The 24,175-nt window shown below is 45.8% G+C and overlaps 1 protein-coding gene across 5 annotated transcripts in view; it reads right to left on the bottom strand.

Moving 5' to 3' along the window:
• Positions 1 to 24,175, bottom strand: part of PARD3B (par-3 family cell polarity regulator beta) — a 777,127-nt gene that overhangs the window by 344,501 nt on the left and 408,451 nt on the right. For all 5 annotated transcript variants that reach the window (XM_083154121.1, XM_083154120.1, XM_083154119.1 and 2 more), the window contains one exon: positions 23,467 to 23,695. In XM_083154121.1, the coding sequence (XP_083010247.1) occupies positions 23,467 to 23,695 (229 nt within the window). The remainder of the gene's footprint in view (positions 1 to 23,466; positions 23,696 to 24,175) is intronic.

The raw sequence follows: 24,175 nt of genomic DNA on the forward strand, positions 1-24,175 counted from the left end.
AGAAAAAATGATGAAGACAGTTCGTATGCCAATGTATGGTTATAATTACCACCGGTGGATCGGGAAGCGTCAGGATCTCATCTGGGGACCTGAGGAGGTACCGGTTAATTCCCAGCTGGTAGGTCCAACTACCTCTAGATGTTTGTGGAACAGGAATGGTAGGTGGAGGATGGAGTGGCCACCGCCGTGAATCTCTGCCTGGGAGGTGTGGACCTGGCTCCCCGATGGATTGAGGCAGGAGTGGTGGTGAAGAATGGTATGACACCGCCGTGGATCACTGCCCAGGGAGAAAGGGGCTAATGGCCCAAGATGGTAATGGCTGGTCCGGAATCGGTTTGCTGTGATGGAGCCTGGTGCAAGGTGGTTCAGGCTAATTGAAGATCCAAGTCAGGGGATGAACTTGGATAGATCTCAGGATCTTGGATGTGGCTAGGCTCAACGCGTTTCGACGTTGAGCCTAGCCACATCCAAGATCCTGAGATCTATCCAAGTTCATCCCCTGACTTGGATCTTCAATTAGCCTGAACCACCTTGCACCAGGCTCCATCACAGCAAACCGATTCCGGACCAGCCATTACCATCTTGGGCCATTAGCCCCTTTCTCCCTGGGCAGTGATCCACGGCGGTGTCATACCATTCTTCACCACCACTCCTGCCTCAATCCATCGGGGAGCCAGGTCCACACCTCCCAGGCAGAGATTCACGGCGGTGGCCACTCCATCCTCCACCTACCATTCCTGTTCCACAAACATCTAGAGGTAGTTGGACCTACCAGCTGGGAATTAACCGGTACCTCCTCAGGTCCCCAGATGAGATCCTGACGCTTCCCGATCCACCGGTGGTAATTATAACCATACATTGGCATACGAACTGTCTTCATCATTTTTTCTTGGAGCCCAGTGCACGCAATACTCCCATTTTTCATCTTCATTACCCCCTCCCCATTTTAACACATTGCGCAATTTTTTAACATATGTATTTTTTCTTATTTTATGTTTAGAGAGTACTCTCTTAATTGTTATATTGTATAATAAATGTACTTTGTAATTTCTTAAACAAAGTGTTTAATTGTCATCATTCAGAAAAACCCAGCGCTGTATACCCCCCTTTTTTGTTCTATAAAAAAAAGTGAAGCTGCCTCAGCAAAAAGAGTCTAAAAACTGACCAAAAACATCTGCAATAGAAAAATAAAGTCTGTCTTTAATTATATCCCTCTAAGGGCCAGATGTACCAAGCTTCAAAAAGTGATTTAAGTAGAGACTGATAAAAAAACAGCCAATCAACTCCTACCTGTCATTTTCAAACCCAGCCTGTGACATGACAGGATTTGATTGACTTGCTGGTTACCACTCTCCATTTTACCACCATACTAGAGGATGTGTTATTGCACACATTTCTTCCCTGGGACACAGTGAACCTGCACACGTTTTTTCCCACCTGGCATCCAGCACCACCGCGCGCATTCCCCCCCCCACCCGGGATCCAGCACCAACGCACACGTTTCTCCTCCCCCAGGGATCCAACACCACCACAAGCTTTTTTCCCCACCCGGGATACAGCACCACCGCACGCATTTCTCCCCCCCCCCCCCCTGGGATCCAGCACCACCGCAAGCGTTTCTCCACCCCCAGGGATCCAACACCACCACAAGCTTTTCGCCCACCCGGGATCCAGCAACTCCGCACACGTTTCTCCTCCTCCAGGGATCAAACACCACTACAAACTTTTCTCCCACCCGGGATTCAGAACCTCCGCACGCGTTTCTCCTCCTCCAGTGATCCAGCATCACCACACGCTTTTCTCCCCACCCGGGATCCAGCACCACCACACGCTTTTCTCCCCACCCGGGATCCAGCACCACCACACGTTTTTCTCCCCAACCGGGATCCAGCACCACCACACGCTTTTCTCCCCACCTGGGATCCAGCACCACCACACGCTTTTCTCCCCACCCGGGATCCAGCATCACCACACGCTTTTCTCCCCACCCGGGATCCAGCATCACCACACGCTTTTCTCCCCACCCGGGATCCAGCACCACCACACACTTTTCTCCCCACCTGGGATCCAGCATCACCACACGCTTTTCTCCCCACCTGGGATCCAGCACCACCACACGCTTTTCTCCCCACCCGGGATCCAGCACCACTGCACGCGCCTCTCTCCCCCCCAGGGATCCAGCGCCACTGCACGTGTGTCTCACCTCCCAGAATACTGTGTTATTAGGAAAATTTGGTAAAGTATTCAAATACCACTGAAAACCTTCTATACATCTAAATAAAGACAAGGGGGTATGATTTACAAAAAGTTCTAAAAAATGGTGGTGTGTTGCCCACAGCAACCCATAAACATCTTATTTTCTAGAATGCAAAAACACCACACAACAGACAGTTAGAATATGACAGGTTGCTATGGACAGGGCCACTTTTACGTTCTAGAAGCTTAGGTAAATGTACCCTAAGGAGATGAGCATTCTCCATCAGGAATATTAGACACATAATAAGATCATGCTAATTCTCAGTGTGCGCGGTCTCCTGTTATTAATCCTGCCTGCAGCCCCTCTCTGCAATATATCCCCAAATATTCACTGTCTCTCAACCATGTACAAACAATGTGAGCTTTATATTAAAATAAAATGTAATATCTGCAGCTCATTGTCAGCTCAGCGACGATAAAATATTAAAGAACTTAATCATAATAAGAAGGAAAATGCAGCAAAGTCTAGAAATAAAATCGAGTATAATATTACAGCCAAACTTTGGATCTACAGCAGCCTGGAAGGGTCAATCATTTATTTAAGCTAAATCATAGATTTTATTTTAAGAGTGAAAGATATAAAGTGTATCTGGGAAAACGGTCACATTATTTCCATTTACCAGGCCGTGCAATAAGGGGCAGCATGTGTTATCTAACTACATATAGGATCAGTTATAGGTCTTATATCCTACTATTACACAATGTACATAAACAGGGCGGCGAAACGAGTTACCACCACTGCAGCACTGTAGACAATAATGACACCGCGCCTCATGTTGTGGAATCTGGCCTTAATGAGTAAATTCATTAAATCGTATGCAGAAGAGTTTCACCTACACACATTGTATATGGAGATAGTAGTATACAGACTATAAAAAAGAAACAAATAAAAATATATGAAAGAAACCCTTCTGATGGATCATCCCAACGCTTACAAGAGGCACAGTGTAATCATGGTACAGTCCAATGTCATAGTGACGAGATACAATCAGCCCTTTCCACATAATGAAAGGTGAACGAGGTGAGAGAAGACCAGAGACATGGGGGACATAACAGAGGGACGGAGAACAAACACGTGTAACCCCCAATCGTTACCCAAGAGGCCTTACCGGGTAACACTCGGCGTACTCAATGCTTCATTAAATTTCTCTGATTTGGCTCAGCAAGGGAGGCAATGTATGGGTGCCTCGTCAGATGGAATACCTCAGCCTCCATATAAGGAGTACGGGTACCTCAGCCTCCGTATAAGGAGTACGGGTACCTCAGCCTCCGTATAAGGAGTACGGGTACCTCAGCCTCAGTATAAGGAGTACGGGTACCTCAGCCTCAGTATAAGGAGTACGGGTACCTCAGCCTCAGTATAAGGGGTACGGGTACCTCAGCCTCCGTATAAGGAGTACGGGTACCTCAGCCTCACTATAAGGAGTACGGGCACCTCAGCCTCAGTATAAGGAGTACGGGCACCTCAGCCTCAGTATAAGGAGTACGGGTACCTCAGCCTCAGTATAAGGGGTACGGGTACCTCAGCCTCAGTATAAGGGGTACGGGTACCTCAGCCTCAGTATAAGGGGTACGGGTACCTCAGCCTCAGTATAAGGAGTACGGGTACCTCAGCCTCAGTATAAGGAGTACGGGTACCTCAGCCTCAGTATAAGGGGTACGGGTACCTCAGCCTCAGTATAAGGAGTACGGGTACCTCAGCCTCAGTATAAGGAGTACGGGTACATCAGCCTCAGTATAAGGAGTACGGGTACCTCAGCCTCAGTATAAGGAGTACGGGTGCCTCAGCCTCAGTATAAGGAGTACGGGTGCCTCAGCATAAGGAGTACGGGTACCTCAGCCTCAGTATAAGGAGTACGGGTACCTCAGCCTCAGTATAAGGGGTACGGGTACCTCAGCCTCAGTATAAGGGGTACGGGTACCTCAGCCTCAGTATAAGGGGTACGGGTACCTCAGCCTCAGTATAAGGAGTACGGGTACCTCAGCCTCAGTATAAGGGGTACGGGTACCTCAGCCTCAGTATAAGGGGTACGGGTACCTCAGCCTCCGTATAAGGAGTACGGGTACCTCAGCCTCACTATAAGGAGTACGGGCACCTCAGCCTCAGTATAAGGAGTACGGGCACCTCAGCCTCAGTATAAGGAGTACGGGTACCTCAGCCTCAGTATAAGGGGTACGGGTACCTCAGCCTCAGTATAAGGGGTACGGGTACCTCAGCCTCAGTATAAGGGGTACGGGTACCTCAGCCTCAGTATAAGGGGTACGGGTACCTCAGCCTCAGTATAAGGGGTACGGGTACCTCAGCCTCAGTATAAGGAGTACGGGTACCTCAGCCTCAGTATAAGGGGTACGGGTACCTCAGCCTCAGTATAAGGGGTACGGGTACCTCAGCCTCCGTATAAGGAGTACGGGTACCTCAGCCTCACTATAAGGAGTACGGGCACCTCAGCCTCAGTATAAGGAGTACGGGCACCTCAGCCTCAGTATAAGGAGTACGGGTACCTCAGCCTCAGTATAAGGGGTACGGGTACCTCAGCCTCAGTATAAGGGGTACGGGTACCTCAGCCTCAGTATAAGGGGTACGGGTACCTCAGCCTCAGTATAAGGGGTACGGGTACCTCAGCCTCCGTATAAGGAGTACGGGTACCTCAGGCTCAGTATAAGGGGTACGGGTACCTCAGCCTCAGTATAAGGAGTACGGGTACCTCAGCCTCAGTATAAGGAGTACGGGTACCTCAGCCTCAGTATAAGGAGTACGGGTACCTCAACCTCAGTATAAGGAGTACGGGTACCTCAGCCTCAGTATAAGGCAGTTGGGTCAAAGTATAAAATGTCAAGTAATGTGTCTTTACTGCGTCCCAAAGAGGGGGAGAAGGGAGGATCGGGGGGTGGGGGTGTGGATCTAAGGTACAGTAACCATTACCGTTAGAGAGGGGATGAGATGGGAATGGGGTGCACAATAGGCAGAGCTGTGTAACAATGTGATACCCCAGATGAAGAAATATAACTTATGCCGAAATGCCCAGACGATGTTCACGTTTGGTACAATTTCCGCTCCGGATCTCCCCCTGAGCTGGTGGAATGTAATCTCTATTCGGCACTAGGGGACGGTCACAGGTCAGGGTGTAAGTGTCCGATAGCTGCAGGTACAAGGTAATCTCTATTCGGCACTAGGGGACGGTCACAGGTCAGGGTGTAAGCGTCCAATAGCTGCAGGTACAAGGTAATCTCTATTCGGCACTAGGGGACGGTCACAGGTCAGGGTGTAAGTGTCCGATAGCTGCATGTACAAGCTAATCTCTATTCGGCACTAGGGGACGGTCACAGGTAAGGGTGTAAGTGTCCGATAGCTGCAGATACAAGCTAATCTCTATTCGGCACTAGGGGACGGTCACAGGTCAGGGTGTAAGTGTCCGATAGCTGCAGATACAAGCAGGCACAGAAGTGACACTTATACTGTGACACTCTCCAGTCCTCATTATCTGCCTCTCAGAATATTCTAATGCTCTTGTGATTCAAGTGGTAAGTATTGTAGGCAGATAATACAGATAATAGACCCAGCAGGATGGAGAGAGATGCAGGAGCTATGGAAACCGCAGTACTCAGCGACATACGGTGGGATGGGGGGACGGGGCTCAATAGTAAGATGCGGCTCACAGACTACAGACCCACTGTATCAAGCCTCGGAGAGAAAGAGAGAGAAATAGGGAGAGAGAGAGAGGAATAGGGGTAAGAGGGGGTAGAGAGTGGAAGAGGGAAAGAGAGGGGGGGGGGGCAGAGGGGGGAGAGAGTGAAGAGGGAGAGAAAGAAAGAGGGAAATAGGGGGAGAGAGGGAAGAGAGAGAGAAAGAGGGAAGAGGGGGGAGAGAGGAGGGAGAGGGGGGGAGAGAGGAGGGAGAAAGGGGGAGGGGGAGAGAGGGGGAGAGAGAGGGAGGGGGAGAGAGAGGGGTAGTGAGGGGGACAGGGAAAGAGAGGGGGATGGGGAAAGAGAGGGGGAGGGGAGGGGAGAGAGAGGGGGAGCGGAGAGAGAGGGGGAGGGAAGGAGGGAGAGAGATGGGGGCAGGTGCATAAGAGACACCTCCGTACCCCAGTATGAGGGGCAGCAGCAGAGGTAACGGCCAGAGACGTCTGTGAGAGGTGTGCTGGGGGCAGGTGTATAAGAGACAGCTCCGTACCCCAGTATGAGGGGCAGCAGCAGAGGTAACGACCAGAGATGTCTGTGAGTGGTGTGCGGGGGGCAGGTGTATAAGACACCTCCGTACCCCAGTATGAGGGGCAGCAGCAGAGGTAACGGCCAGAGACGTCTGTGAGAGGTGTGCTGGGGGCAGGTGTATAAGAGACACCTCCGTACCCCAGTATGAGGGGCAGTAGCAGAGGTAACGACCAGAGATGTCTGAGTGGTGTGCTGGGGGCAGGTGTATAAGAGACACCTCCGTACCCCAGTATGAGGGGCAGTAGCAGAGGTAACGACCAGAGATGTCTGAGTGGTGTGCTTGGGGCAGGTGTATAAGAGACACCTCCGTACCCCAGTATGAGGGGCAGCAGCAGAGGTAACGGCCAGAGATGTCTGTGAGTGGTGTGCTGGGGGCAGGTGTATAGGAGACACCTCCGTACCCCAGTATGAGGGGCAGCAGCAGAGGTAACGGCCAGAAATGTCTGTGAGTGGTGTGCTGGGGGCAGGTGTATAAGAGACACCTCCGTACCCCAGTATGAGGGGCAGCAGCAGAGGTAACGGCCAGAGATGTCTGTGAGTGGTGTGCTGGGGGCAGGTGTATAAGAGACACCTCCATACCCCAGTATGAGGGCAGCAGCAGAGGTAACGGCCAGAGACGTCTGTGAGTGGTGTGCTGGGGGCAGGTGTATAAGACACCTCCGTACCCCAGTATGAGGGGCAGCAGCAGAGGTAACGGCCAGAGATGTCTGTGAGTGGTGTGCTGGGGGCAGGTGTATAGGAGACACCTCCGTACCCCAGTATGAGGGGCAGCAGCAGAGGTAACGGCCAGAAATGTCTGTGAGTGGTGTGCTGGGGGCAGGTGTATAAGAGACACCTCCGTACCCCAGTATGAGGGGCAGCAGCAGAGGTAACGGCCAGAGATGTCTGTGAGTGGTGTGCTGGGGGCAGGTGTATAAGAGACACCTCCGTACCCCAGTATGAGGAGCAGCAGCAGAGGTAACGACCAGAGATGTCTGTGAGTGGTGTGCTGGGGGCAGGTGTATAAGACACCTCCGTACACCCCAGTATGAGTGGCAGCAGCAGAGGTAACGGCCAGAGATGTCTGTGAGTGGTGTGCTGGGGGCAGGTGTATAAGAGACACCTCCGTACCCCAGTATGAGGGGCAGCAGCAGAGGTAACGACCAGAGATGTCTGTGAGTGGTGTGCTGGGGGCAGGTGTATAAGACACCTCCGTACCCCAGTATGAGGGGCAGCAGCAGAGGTAACGGCCAGAGACGTCTGTGAGTGGTGTGCTGGGTGCAGGTGTATAAGACACCTCCGTACCCCAGTATGAGGGGCAGCAGCAGAGGTAACGGCCAGAGATGTCTGTGAGTGGTGTGCTGGGTGCAGGTGTATAAGACACATCCGTACCCCAGTATGAGGGGCTGCAGCAGAGGTAACGGCCAGAGATGTCTGTGAGTGGTGTGCTGGGGGCAGGTGTATAAGAGACACCTCCGTACCCCAGTATGAGGGGCAGCAGCAGAGGTAACGACCAGAGATGTCTGTGAGTGGTGTGCTGGGGGCAGGTGTATAAGACACCTCCGTACACCCCAGTATGAGGGGCAGCAGCAGAGGTAACGGCCAGAGATGTCTGTGAGTGGTGTGCTGAGGGCAGGTGTATAAGAGACACCTCCGTACCCCAGTATGAGGGGCAGCAGCAGAGGTAACGACCAGAGATGTCTGTGAGTGGTGTGCTGGGTGCAGGTGTATAAGAGACACCTCCGTACCCCAGTATGAGGGGCAGCAGCAGAGGTAACGGCCAGAGATGTCTGTGAGTGGTGTGCTGGGGGCAGGTATATAAGACACCTCCGTACACCCCAGTATGAGGGGCAGCAGCAGAGGTAACAACCAGAGATGTCTGTGAGTGGTGTGCTGGGGGCAGGTGTATAGGACACCTCCGTACCCCAGTATGAGGGGCAGCAGCAGAGGTAACGGCCAGAGATGTCTGTGAGTGGTGTGCTGGGGGCAGGTGTATAGGACACCTCCGTACCCCAGTATGAGGGGCAGCAGCAGAGGTAACGGACAGAGATGTCTGTGAGTGGTGTGCTGGGGGCAGGTGTAAAAGAGACACCTCCGTACCCCAGTATGAGGGGCAGCAGCAGAGGTAACGGCCAGAGACGTCTGTGAGTGGTGTGCTGGGGGCAGGTGTATAAGAGACACCTCCGTACACCCCAGTATGAGGGGCAGCAGCAGAGGTAACAACCAGAGATGTCTGTGAGTGGTGTGCTGGGGGCAGGTGTATAAGAGACACCTCCGTACCCCAGTATGAGGGGCAGCAGCAGAGGTAATGACCAGAGATGTCTGTGAGTGGTGTGCTGGGGGCAGGTGTAAAAGAGACACCTCCGTACCCCAGTATGAGGGGCAGCAGCAGAGGTAACGGCCAGAGACGTCTGTGAGTGGTGTGCTGGGGGCAGGTGTATAAGAGACACCTCCGTACACCCCAGTATGAGGGGCAGCAGCAGAGGTAACAACCAGAGATGTCTGTGAGTGGTGTGCTGGGGGCAGGTGTATAAGAGACACCTCCGTACCCCAGTATGAGGGGCAGCAGCAGAGGTAACGGCCAGAGATGTCTGTGAGTGGTGTGCTGGGGGCAGGTGTATAAGAGACACCTCCGTACCCCAGTATGAGGGGCAGCAGCAGAGGTAACGGCCAGAGACGTCTGTGAGTGGTGTGCTGGGGGCAGGTGTATAAGAGACACCTCCGTACCCCAGTATGAGGGGCAGCAGCAGAGGTAACGGCCAGAGATGTCTGTGAGTGGTGTGCTGGGGGCAGGTGTATAAGAGACACCTCCGTACCCCAGTATGAGGGGCAGCAGCAGAGGTAATGACCAGAGATGTCTGTGAGTGGTGTGCTGGGGGCAGGTGTATAAGAGACACCTCCGTACCCCAGTATGAGGGGCAGCAGCAGAGGTAACGGCCAGAGACGTCTGTGAGTGGTGTGCTGGGGGCAGGTGTATAAGAGACACCTCCGTACCCCAGTATGAGGGGCAGCAGCAGAGGTAACGGCCAGAGATGTCTGTGAGTGGTGTGCTGGGGGCAGGTGTATAAGAGACACCTCCGTACCCCAGTATGAGGGGCAGCAGCAGAGGTAATGACCAGAGATGTCTGTGAGTGGTGTGCTGGGGGCAGGTGTAAAAGAGACACCTCCGTACCCCAGTATGAGGGGCAGCAGCAGAGGTAACGGCCAGAGACGTCTGTGAGTGGTGTGCTGGGGGCAGGTGTATAGGACACCTCCGTACCCCAGTATGAGGGGCAGCAGCAGAGGTAACGACCAGAGATAACGTGTCCCATATTTTGTAGGATACACATCTGGAATTGGGAATGTGACCTTTATCCGTCTAGTCGGAAGCTGGCTGCAATAATCATATGCAGGGTATGGAATGTAAAGCATCCATACGATGACTGTTCCCAGGTAACGCTTCATGGGAGAAATTATTTTCCATTTGTTTTAGTAGGAATGTCAAAATAACAAATGAAAAGCAACAATGTGCAGACAGATAATTACACGCGAGGTTAACGTTAAATGGACCCAAAGAAACTGGAGACGGACTTATTTTTAATCAAGGACCAAGCGATTGAAAATTTAATTTAAAGGGTGATTGAATCTCTCTTTGGAAGACGATTGCACTGATATGTTCTATCATTCTTCCTGAGCTCACCCTGGGGTGACTCCTGAGCTCCGCACTGAGGACGCTACTGCGCAAATTACACTCACCTAAATATTAAGGACGGAGGTGCTCGTCTCACCCCGAGTGATAAAGGACAATAACTAGCAGCGCAGGCTCTACGCCGTCGTATGGCGGCCTGTGTGTGGTCCATGTGCGCCCTTATATGCTATCAGGGGGTGGTCTGTAGGCTTGGGGTACGTGGATTAGTTATTATAAGTGACAATGCTGTGATTTATTACCATTAACAGATATTCACATGGTTACAGCGTTATTACATGGGCCGTCCATTGTCACATGGTTACGGCGTTTTTACATGGGCCGTCCACTGTCACATGGTTACGGCGTTATTACATGGGCCGTCCATTGTCACATGGTTACGGCGTTATTACATGGGCCGTCCATTGTCACATGGTTACGGCGTTATTACATGGGCCGTCCATTGTCACATGGTTACGGCGTTATTACATGGGCCGTCCATTGTCACATGGGGGGTTATTCTAGTTCACTCTTTCTGACAAAATCCTTCTTAGATGGACAAAACCATGTGCACTGCAGGTGGGGCAGATGTAACTTGTGCAGAGAGAATTAGATTTGGGTGGGCTTTTATTTTAAAGTGAGATCTATATTGCAGTGTAACAATAAAGCAGTCAGTATTTACCCTGCACAGAAACAAAATAACTCACCCAAATCTAATTTTCTCTGCACATTTTACATCTGCCCCCCTGCAGTGCACATGGTTTTGTCCATCTAAGAAGGATTTTGTCAGAAAGAGTGAACTAGAATAACCCCCATGGTTACAGCGTTATTACATGGGCCGTCCATTATTACATGGGCCGTCCATTGTCACATGGTTACGGCGTTATTACATGGGCCGTCCATTGTCACATGGTTACAGCGTTATTACATGGGCCATCCATTGTCACATGGTTACAGCGTTATTACATGGGCCGTCCATTGTCACGGTGTTATTACATGGGCCGTCCATTGTCACATGGTTACGGCGTTATTACATGGGCCGTCCATTGTCACATGGTTCCAGCGTTATTACATGGGCCGTCCATTGTCACATGGTTACAGTGTTATTACATGGGCCGTCCATTGTCACATGGTTACAGCGTTATTACATGGGCCGTCCATTGTCACATGGTTACAGCGTTATTACATGGGCCGTCCATTGTCACATGGTTACAGCGTTATTACATGGGCCGTCCATTGTCACATGGTTACGGTGTTATTACATGGGCCGTCCATTGTCACATGGTTACAGTGTTATTACATGGGCCGTCCATTGTCACATGGTTACAGCGTTTTACATGGGCCGCCCATTGTCACATGGTTACAGTGTTATTACATGGGCCGTCCATTGTCACATGGTTACAGTGTTATTACATGGGCTGTCCTTTGTCACATGGTTACAGCGTTATTACATGGGCCGTCCATTGTCACATGGTTACAGTGTTATTACATGGGCCGTCCTGTGCTAGATCTGACCGTCACCTGTGTTTGGTAATTGGAAGGTACATAAGTACTTTCATTGTAAAAAGAGGGCACCATTTCTGGGACATCAGAGAATTCATGAAGCTTTGGGGGAATAAAAAAAAGGTTGATCCCCATACAAATCAGGGTACACACCTATACAGGGTCCGTCTGCAGCCCCCACAATGAAATCTCAGGACAAAACTATGCAGCTATTGTATGTAATCCCCACATGGCATGAACGCACCATATTAGCCGCCATCTTAGCCTTGCAGATTCATGGCATAGTCTCGTGGCCACATACATGGAACCACATGTAAAACACACGGGCACGTCCTGACATGTATCAGTGTTTCTGTTATACAAGTACAGTAGGTCTTGCTAAATGCTTTGGGGCTCATCTACATTTCAGCCAATGTATGGATGCCCCTATCAGATGTAGCAGAGCACGGCCACTTTGCATCTAGGTGCCACCTTGGCAGTCATTGGGAGGGATGGCGTAATACAAGTCAGTGATGCTCGGTAGTGCTCTATAACTTATTCAACTTCACTGAAACAAACATATAAAAAAAAAATATATATATATATATATATATATATATATATATATATATATATATATACTGTATTTTACATATTTACTGTATGATATGTTGGGTGAAATCCAGCTCAGCTGTGCATCAATAAGAGGGTCTGACACACAACTCAGGGGGTTGATGGTCCTTTTGAATGGGTACCCACATGTCCTCTCCCCGAAGATGATTGCCAGAAATTGTCTTTATTCAGGTACTTGAAATAAATCTTTTCTATGGAACCCAAGAGCCCAAGAATCAGAAATAATCGGCATGTGATACATTGTGACACTCCGCATCTGTAACACTTGTAGTTCTATTCGGTAACTACAAAACCCCAAATAATTGCGTGATGGTAATTCCTTTCCTGCCGGTCGTTTCCCTTCCAGCGATGGATGGATCTATGTACCGTCCTGTCATCCGCAGTAAATCTGTTTCATCACGTTCTATGTCAATGGAGAGACGCCTCACACACATTGACTCTTCTCCTATTGGGAACATATTTGGATCCTTCCCTTCAGATGCTGAACTTCGCAAGCAACTGCTTTTAAAGTATATTTTGTATGTAATGTATTCCAGCCTTCACACTGCACGGCTTAATGGAAGTCAATATCTGTATATTATACTATCCACTCTGCAATTCCATTACAGTCCCCACACCGGCGGCCATAAAAAGTATCATTCTGAGCACAAGCCATAACAGTAATGATAAAAAAGGGCCATTTCTCTTCCCCAACTAGAATGAAACATTTAAATCACTCCGGCTCTTTGCTCTAAGGAAAATTGGCAAATTAACAGGGCGCAGGGAAAAAAGGGAGAATAAAATATTCATGGCCGGTGTAAAAAGAGATGTAAATAATTGAAAACAAATTGTCAAACAGCAAAATGTCTGAATGGTGAGAAACCAGGCGACAAAGGGGACATCGATGTGACAATGATTTAGGGGTATGGTGGTACTGTAAAGTACCGCTACAAATATGTTTAGAAGTACAGCGCTGAGTATAGCGGCGGTCCAATCACTGGATATAACCGAGATAAAGGTTTGGATGTAAAATTAAACAAAACTTTTTTAACCCCTTCCTGACAGAGCCAGTTTTTGCGTTCCTGACAGAGCCATTTTTTTCAAATCTGACATGTCTCACTTAAGTGGGGATAACTTTTTTTTGCTTTTACTTATCCCAGTGATTTTGAGATTGTTTTCTCGTGACACATTGTACTTCAAGTTAGTGGTAAATTTTCGTCGATACAGTCTGTGTTTTTTTGTGAAAAATACCAAAATGTCGGAAAAAAATGGAAAATTTTGCGATTTGCAAAATGTTAAATTTTCTGCTTGTGAGACAAATAATCTTACCACTCAAAATAGTGAATAACTAACATAGACCATATGTCTACTTTATGTTGACATCATTATTTCAACTTCCTTTTAATTTTTTGGGACACTAGGAGGCTTACAATATGAATAGCAAATTCTCAAATTTTCAAGAAAATTTCAAACACTGATTTTTTTAGGGACCAGTTCAGTTCTGATGTGACTTTGAGGGACTTGTATGTGAGACACCCCCATAAATGATGCCATTTCAAAAACTGCACCCCTCACAGTATTCAAAACAGCATTTTGGAAGTTTGTTAACCCTTTAGGTGTTTCACAGGAATTAAAACAAAGTGTAGGTGAAATTTCAAAATTTCTTTTTTTTTGCAGAGTTTCAATTTTAATACATTTTTCTAACGAATACAGTAGATTTTACTAGAGAAATGTGACTAAAAATTGATTCCCCCAGATCTTTTGTTTTCATAAATATCCTATATGTGGCCCTAGTGTGCACGGTGACCAAACCACAGGCTTCATAATAGAAGGAGCACCTACTTGATTTTGGAGCCTCCTTTTTATGAGATTATTTTTTAGGCACCATGTAGGTTTCTAGGCACCATAAGATGCTAAAAGTTAGGAACCCCCCCACAAGTGACCCCATTTTGCAAACTACACCCCTCAGGGAATTCATCTAGGGGTATAGTGTACATTTCAAACCCCCAGGGGTTTCACCAATTTTGATACAACTGGGCTGTGAAAATGAAAAAAAATTAATTTTTCATTTTCACAGCTCAGTTGTATCAAAATTGGTTAAACCCCTGGGGGTTTGAAATGTACACTATACCCCCTGATGAATTCCCTGAAGGGTGTAGTTTGCAAAATGGGGTCACTTGTGGGGGGGTTCCACTGTATAGGTGCTTCAGGGGTCATTCAACCAGAATCTGTGCTGCAAAATCCAAAAATCACTCCTTCCCTTCTGAGTCCTGCCATGCACCCAACTGGTATTTTTTGGTCACATGTGAGGCATTGCCGTACTCGGGAGAAATTGGGGCACAGATTTTGGGGTGCTTTGTCTCCTTCATTCCTTGTGAAAATGAAAAATTTTGAGCCAGAACTGCATTTTTGTGTAAAAAAATGTAATTTTTCATTTTCACAGCCCAGTTGTACCACAATTGGTGAAACCCCTGGGGGTTTTAAATGTACGCTATACCCCTAGATGAATTCCCTGAGGGGTGTAGTTTGCAAAATGGGGTCACTTGTGGGGGGGTTCCACTGTATTGGTGCTTCGGGGGTCTTGCTAAAGCGACATAGCACCCACCAAAATTCCACCAGAATCTGAGCTGCAAAATCCAAATATCACTCCTTCCCTTCTGAGTCCTGCCATTTTTTGGTCACACATGAAGCATTGCCGTACTCGGGAGAAATTGGGGCACAGATTTTGGGGTGCTTTTTCTCCTTCGTACCTTATGAAAATGAAAAATTTGGAGCCAGAACTGCATTTTTGTGTAAAAAAATGTAATTTTTCATTTTCACTGCCCAGTTGTATCAAAGTTGGTGAAACCCCTGGGGGTTTGAAATGTACACTATACCCCCTGATGAATTCCCTGAAGGGTGTAGTTTGCAAAATGGGGTCACTTGTGGGGGGGTTCCACTGTATAGGTGCTTCAGGGGTCATTCAACCAGAATCTGTGCTGCAAAATCCAAAAATCACTCCTTCCCTTCTGAGTCCTGCCATGCACCCAACTGGTATTTTTTGGTCACATGTGAGGCATTGCCGTACTCGGGAGAAATTGGGGCACAGATTTTGGGGTGCTTTGTCTCCTTCATTCCTTGTGAAAATGAAAAATTTTGAGCCAGAACTGCATTTTTGTGTAAAAAAATTTAATTTTTTACACAAAAATGCAGTTCTGGCTCAAAATTTTTAATTTTCACAAGGAATGAAGGAGACAAAGCACCCCAAAATCTGTGCCCCAATTTCTCCCGGGTACGGCAATGCCTCACATGTGACCAAAAAATACCAGTTGGGTGCATGGCAGGACTCAGAAGGGAAGGAGTGATTTTTGGTGGTGGAATGAATGGCGGGTGCTATGTCGCATTTTAGCAAGACCCCCGAAGCACCAATACAGTGGAACCCCCCCACAAGTGACCCCATTTTGGTCACCAGCTTTGGGAGGGGGGCTGGCGCTGCGGCTGGCGGGGGGGTGGGAGGGGTGCTGGCGCTGCGGCAGCCGGGTGGGTGGGAGGGAGGGGGGCTGCCGGGTGGGAGGGGGGGGGGGGGGGGGCTGGCGATCGGTGCGGTATACGCACACACACACACACACACACACATATATATATATATATATGTGTGTATATATATATATATATATATATATATACATATATATACATATATATACACACACATATATATATATATATATATATGTGTGTGTATATATATATATATATATATATATACACATTTGCCCATTATTTTTTATTTTATTTTATTTTTCACTTTTCCAGCAGCAGCATGATGCTGCTGCTGCTGCTGCTGCTGCTGCGGGGGGGAGGGGGGAGGAGGGGAGCGCAGCGTGCGCTCCGGACGTAGCGGTGGAGCCGCTGGAGCCGGGTGAGTGCCCGGCGGGTGGGAGGGGGGTGCTGCCGCTCGGTGGTGATCGGTGCTGCACCGATCACCACCGTTTTCTGTGTTACCGAGCGGCTTAGCCGCCGGTAACACAGGAAACGCTGTGATTGACTGTTCAGATTTGAACAGCCAATCACAGCGATCGCCGACCGGGGGGGGCACCCCTGCCCCCCCTGGGCGGCGAGGGGGGATGTCTGCTGTCAGGGACAGCAGACATCTCTTAACTGTCACCGCGTCTATAGACGCGGTGACAGTTACAAGCCATGACGTACATTTATGCCATGTGTCGGGAAGTACTTCCCGACCATGACGTAAATGTACGTCAAATGTCGGGAAGGGGTTAAACAGAAAACAGAGGCCAATAAAACAAATTGTAGCCTGAAGTGCCCCCTATATGACCAGATATTAGATATAATAATAATAATAATAATTTTATTTATATAGCACTCTTTCTCCAATTGGACTCAAGGCGCTTAACAGATAGAATGAACATAATATAATACAAAAACAATGAAATACACAAAAAAAAAAAAACCTTTTCATAAAATACAGAGCATGGAGATACTAAGGGGACATTATGGAAATGCTTGAGTAAACAGGAAAGTCCTGAGTTTCTTTTTGAAGGATTCTAGAGTAGGGGCCTCTCGAACTGTGCGGGGAAATGAGTTCCATAGAGTTGGAGCCGCATACATACGGTGATATTACAGATACAAGAAAACCATCAGACTGCGTTATTACTGCAAATATTAAGAGGACGATGCCAGTTACTGACCAAAACCATGTAGAGTGCTAGACAGAGATGCCCAGAGGAAGAGACATTTTGGTCATGAAACGCGTCGACGATGATCTCGAATTGTCCTTTATAATAAACTGTTTATGGATATTGCTAATTGGAGATTATGGTCGCAGGTGTTTATTCACTAACTAGACCCAGTGAGCATCTTCCTGTCATTTATAGACCACAAGTATAATAAAAAGTAATGTCTTTATAGTGCAGCGTCCATTCTGTGTACAGAAAAGGATATATAATATATATATATATATATATATATATATATTGCACGGATGGTCTGGCACTCCCCTGCTGCAATGTAGGTACACTTGGCCCGGGTGCCCCTCCAGAGGGACCTGAGTCCCACACAATGCACTCCTCCAAAAACAGATGTCACTCCGGGACTTGCTTGTTTCAAATAAGTGTTTTACTAAATGCCTACGCCGGTTCGGGATTTATATATATACACACACACATACACGTAGGTGGTGGCACTCGTCAAAGTACAAACATTTAGGACACGGCCTTGGTGAGTCAACGTTTCAAAGCTTTTATTTTATGCTTCTTCATGTCCTGAAGAAGAAGCGTAAAATAAAAGCTTTGAAACATTGACTCACCAAGGCCGTGTCCTGACCGTTTGTATTTTGACGAGTGCCACCACCTACGTGTATGTATCCTGGCTCCTTGCAGGGAGCATTTGGAGGGCACCGCAATTTTTACCAGTTTGAGGAGTGCTACTCCCCTCTACCGTTCCTGTATGTGTATATACAGTATATATCAATACACACAGAAAACCCCAAACTTGCGCTCAAATCAAAGTACTGGCTGCACCACTGCGGGATCCCGTTTGACAGGACCCAGGGTTTTAGAGATGAAAAGAAAAGGGAGAGCAGGGTGCGCCAATGGATATATTCACAGCAACTGAATAAATAGCAATTTATTTATAACAATAAAAAATGCCCTTTGGGCAACAATAGACATCAAAGTCATTCACTTCAAAAAACAGTTGAATGATCTCATTAACGTTGAGACTTCCAAAGTCGAATAGAATGCCCAACGCGTTTCGTCATATAGAATGACTTCCTCAGGGGCGATGGAAGTTTATAATTCATACATCAGAGTTTATTAGGAATGGTCTCCTTCTAAATGAGAGAATTCTTTAACATAGATTTCAAAATGATGTAATAAATCACCAAGTTGTTCTAACAAGCTTCAGAAGTCAGGGTTCTTCTTAATGTCAGAGATATCCAGGTCACAGCTTAGATAACAATTCAATATTCATTGGCCAATCACTGGGCAGAATTAGTAAACCACAGATGGTAGCACAACAGGCATCTTAATGCCAGAGAGATCAGGTCACCGTAATAATGATAACTTAACAATCGTAGGCCAAAGTGTACAGCAGGGATCCACCAGCTAGAACTCCTAGTGGTGGTATGTTATTACCTGGTATTTTGTTCCCAGCGGCATATATAAATAAGTGCTAAGAAATTACATAAAGACCCAGCACGTCACTATGTCAGCAGGGAAAGCCCCCATCACTCATACCGTGACCCCCGCCACTGCTTGCCGTGTACGGTACAGAGTGACTCGCCTGCCAGCCAGAAGCAGGAGGCGATAACAGCGAGCATACACAAACATACAGTATTTCACTAGCTGTTGGTTTTGGGACGGCTCATTGGCCAATGCTGCGCTGTGCACAGTGGTGAGCGCTGACCAGAAGCAACTTGTGTCAATATTATAATAAGGACTAAGCTTTGGGCAAATGATCAAGTTACTGGGAGAAGGTCCATGAAAAATAGCAACTAAAAGTCAGTGTACAACCCAAACCTAAAGCCTAACAGATGGCAGCGGGCATGTATTACACTTATATGATAGTATTGTATTACACTTATATGATAGTATTGTATTACACCTATATTATACTGTATTACACTTATATTATATTATACTGTATTACACTTATATTATATTATACTGTATTACACTTATATTATATCATACTGTATTACACTTATATTATATTATACTGTATTACACTTATATTATAGTATATTACTGTATGACACTTCTATGATAGTATATTACTGTATTACACTTGTATTATATTACTAGGTGATTCATCGCGCCCTACGGGCGCTCTTCACACCGTCGTAAGGGGCTGCGCCCCCTTAATTTGTGAACATTTGTATATGAGAAAGATGGTAAGAATTGTATGAAAGATGCCTGTATTGCAACTTGAGTTATAGGTGAAATGTGTTAAATAGAGAGCATATGATGTGGAAGGGGGTGTGTATAGTTTTGTTTAATTAAAAAGCGGTTACAGAGTAAGATGTACATTGATAGTGTGGAAGGTACAGTGACATTTGTGGGTGGGGGGGGGGGGCTGTGTGTGCATGTTGTTTAGGTGTGTGTGTGTGCAATAATATAGTAGGGTGTTTTTGAGTCAGCGGCTCCCCACTGGCGGAGGTCAGGACACAGGAAAACAGGAGGCTGGGTAGTGATAGGGGTGTGTGGGCATAAGGGGGACTAAAGAGGAGGGTGGGAGATACTGTGCAGCTTCTGCCAGTGGGTGAGGGTCCAGTGTGGCAGTACAGGAGTACAGGATGGTGGCCCTGAGTCAGTGTCTCCTCCTACTGGGTGGGAGTTAGGGTACATGAGAGCAGGAGGCTGGGCTATGAGGCATGATAGGGGCATGTGGGCAAAACAGCGTCAGTGACTCCCCAGTGGTGGAAGTTATGGTTCAGGAGAGCAGGAAGCTGGGTAGTGATAGGGGTGTGTGAGTATACGGGGGACTAAAGAGGGGCTTAGGGGTGCCGTGAATTGTGGGGGGTGCCGTGAATCAAGGGAGGGAGGGGGCGCAGGTGTCCGCGGATCGCGGGTCCTCAAAGCGTGGGAGGGGGCGTGAATTGCAGGAGGGGGGGTTGCGAATTGCGGGAGGGGGGTGTGTGCGGGGGGTGACGTGAATTGTGGGAGGGGGCGTGAATCGTGGGGGGGTGCGCGGGGGGTCCGTGAATTGCGGGAGGGGGGGGCACGGGGCGCGATAAATCACCTAGTTGGTTATATATTCTTGTAGAAGGATGGTAGGATGTTGCTGTCATTCAGAATGCATTTACATAAACAGTAATAGTAGCAGTAAAAGATCTGACTTAAAACACCTACAGTAAAACAGAACAGGTGTTATATATTATACAAAGAATTGGTTGATGATGTGTAGGTTGACGTGCACATAGTTGTTACTGTAAAATTGCTACAAGAAAAAATCAACACAGAAAGGTCAACACATGTAAATGTTGACATAAGTGTGGCACTTCATTGGTGTCCATGTCGACACATGAGAATGAATATGAAAACATTCAAAAAAGAAAAATAAATCTTCCAAAACTCATATCAACCTTTTTCATTGTCGACCATAGCCGTGTCAGTGTTTTGCATGTGCCATTTAATCCTGGGGTTGCTGTGAATCGCGAGCGGGGGTGGGGGGGGAGGGAGGAGGTAAGGTGTGTCCGCGAATCACGGGAGGAGGGGTCGTGGGTGGATGCCGTGAATTGCGGGAGGGGGGGTCGCAGGGGCGGGGGTTGCCGCAATGACAGGGGGGGAATCGCGGTAGGGGGGGTCGCGGGGGTGGGGGGTACCGTTAGGAAGGGGGGACCTGGGGGGTTGGCACAAATCGTGGGAGGGGGGGGTCGCGGGGTGCCACGAATCGCAGGAGGGGGTGTGTCACGGGGTGGGGCCGCAAATCGTGGGAGTCGCCGCAAATTGGGGGGGGGGGGTGTGCTGTGAATCGCAGGAGGGGGGTCGCCGGGGGGGTGCCGTGAATCGCCACAAGAAAAAATCAACACAGAAAGGTCAACACATGTAAATGTTGACATAAGTGTGGCACTTCATTGGCGTCCATGTCGACACATGAGAATGAATATGAAAACATTGAAAAAGTGAAAAATAAATCTTCAAAAACTCATGTCAACCTTTTTCATTGTCGACCATAGCCATGTCAGTGTTTTGCATGTGCCATTTAATCGTGGGGTTGCCGTGAATGGGGGGGGGGAGGGACACATTGCTCTGTTTCTGGACTTTCTTCTTAATTTATGGATTACCATCACCTGTGCTTAAACACCTTTCTTATCAATTACCCTGTTTAAAACAGGTGATGACAATCATAAATTAAGATGGAAGTCCACAAACAGAGCATTCTGTCCCTCCTGGAGAGGGTCATGTTGGGAGGTATGGAGGTGTGGGGCGCTCATCTGGTGTGTCTGGTGAGTAGCTGTGTCTTTGCTGTGTAACATGGAGAGACAGAGGGTGTCTGGCACTGTCTGTGGGCTCACTGGGCTGGTTCTCTGTCGTGAGAGTCAGTCATGTCAGTCAGAGGCTCCACCCAGCGTTACAGCTTCAGACACACTTTGAGTGACAGATGTAGCCAAATATATAAGAGATACTGTATTACACTTATATTATACTGTATTACACTTATATTATACTGTATTACACTTCTCTGATAGTATATTACTGTAATACACTTGTATTATATTATACTGTATTACACTTATATTATACTGTATTACACTTCTCTGATAGTATATTACTGTATTACACTTGTATTATATTATACTGTATTACACTTATATGATACTGTATTACACTTATATGATACTGTATTACACTTCTCTGATAGTATATTACTGTAATACACTTGTATTATATTATACTGTATTACACTTCTCTGATAGTATATTACTGTATTACACTTATATTATACTGTATTACACTTATATTATACTGTATTACACTTATATTATACTGTATTACACTTCTCTGATAGTATATTACTGTAATACACTTGTATTATATTATACTGTATTACACTTATATTATACTGTATTACACTTCTCTGATAGTATATTACTGTATTAAACTTCTCTGATAGTATTGTATTACACTTATATTATATTATACTGTATTACACTTCTCTGATAGTATATTACTGTAATACACTTGTATTATATTATACTGTATTACACTTATATTATACTGTATTACACTTCTCTGATAGTATATTACTGTATTACACTTCTCTGATAGTATTGTATTACACTTATATTATATTATACTGTATTACACTTATATTATATCATACTGTATTACACTTCTCTGATAGTATATTACTATATTACACTTGTATTATATTATACTGTATTACACTTATATTATATTATAATTATATTATATTATACTGTATTACACTTCTATGATAGTATATTACTGTATTACACTTGTATTATATTATACTGTATTACACTTATATAATATTATAATTATATTATATTATACTGTATTACACTTATATTATATTATACTGAATTACACTTATATTATATTATACTGTATTACACTTCTATGATAGTATATTACTGTATTACACTTGTATTATATTATACTGTATTACACTTATATTATATTATAATTATATTATATTATACTGTATTACACTTCTATGATAGTATATTACTGTATTACACTTGTATTATATTATACTGTATTACACTTATATAATATTATAATTATATTATATTATACTGTATTACACTTATATTATATTATACTGAATTACACTTATATTATATTATACTGTATTACACTTCTATGATAGTATATTACTGTATTACACTTGTATTATATTATACTGTATTACACTTGTATTATATTATACTGTATTACACTTATATTATATTATACTGTATTACACTTATATTATACTGTATTACACTTATATTATACTGTATTACACTTATATGACAGTATTGTATTACACTTATATTATACTGTATTACACTTATATTATACTGTATTACACTTATGTTATATTATACTGTATTACACTTATGTTATATTATATTGTATTGCACTTATATTATATTGTATTACACTTACACTGCTCGCAAGCACTTTATGGAATATTCGGGAATCATATTTGACTTTTTTTTAAACCCTTTATAAAGAAATTGATGATAGAACAGAAGTTAGATTTTACATGATGAGGGAAGTACAATGAAGCGCTTTGCAGAAACGGACGGTTTGGATGAGTTTGGGCAGAACACTGGCTGATGTATCACCGGTCACAGACATATTGAATCAGCGGTGTAACACAGCCTGTGGGAGTACCCGGAGGAAACCCACTTAAGCACTGGTAGAAAATACCAAGTCGTTGGGGTGCCACGGGTTGGTGGTCTGAGACCAATTCAAATTAATTATTCTCAATGTAAACCAGAGCTGGTGGCTGTCAATCATAAAACATGTGGACAAACATAAATTAATTTTGTCCCTCACCACATAATTAAACGTAAATATAACATATTGCATAAACAAAATTTTATATATTTCTCTAAATTTGTCAATAAAAAATATTTTGGCCTAGGGGTGCCATGAAATATATTCTGATTCTCAAGGGCGCAGTGATTCAAAAAAGATTGGGAACCCCTGCAATACCCCATCCATACTACACAGTACTACTGGCTAATCCTCGGAATGGATCCCAGAATTGCAGCAACTAAGAACTGGTACGATTACTGGTACCTGAGCATTGCTCCGAACCCCTTCTTCTTGGCTTTTTTATCCTGCTCATCCGCTTCCTCTTTCTTCTTCTTATCTTTACTCTTTCCCTTTTCCTTTTCTTTTTTCTTCTCTTTCTTCTTCTTGTCTTTCTTTGCTTTGTCAGCAGAACTGAGCTCGGCATTCCACAGTGGGGCTGATTCACTATTGGGCGATTCTCGCCCAGAATGGGAGCTCACATCGGACAGACCATCTGCGGAGAGGAGCAGAACATCGGTAAGGGGCCAACAGAGCACATGCCAGGCAGCCCTGAGGGGCATTTAATGTATGTCATTCATAATGTGCACAGTGGGTGGCACCAACGATGGTCAATGCTCTACGTACATAATATATGGCAAACGGGGATCAATTTGTCATCTTACCAAAAGAACATACAGAAGAGGCAACAAATTTTGTGTAAGTTTAATAAGAATTTGAATTAAATATAACAACCAAATGCAGGTACAGTATACTGTAATACAGGTATTTGCAAAGTTTCCAGTAATAGTGTCGCAACCATACTAAAATATTCCAGCTGATATCCCAATAATACCCAATAGCACATAAGTGGCTGGTAGTTTGGTCCGAAATTAGCATCTGGTAACCATAAGTGGCTGTTACCCATAATATTAGGTAACAGAAATAATCAATAAGTTACTAGTAATACAGACAATAAAAGCCTGGATCGGTAACA

This window comes from Crinia signifera, chromosome 7 (assembly GCF_055691185.1).
Source record: "Crinia signifera chromosome 7, ASM5569118v1, whole genome shotgun sequence".
Classification (NCBI taxonomy): domain Eukaryota; kingdom Metazoa; phylum Chordata; class Amphibia; order Anura; family Myobatrachidae; genus Crinia; species Crinia signifera.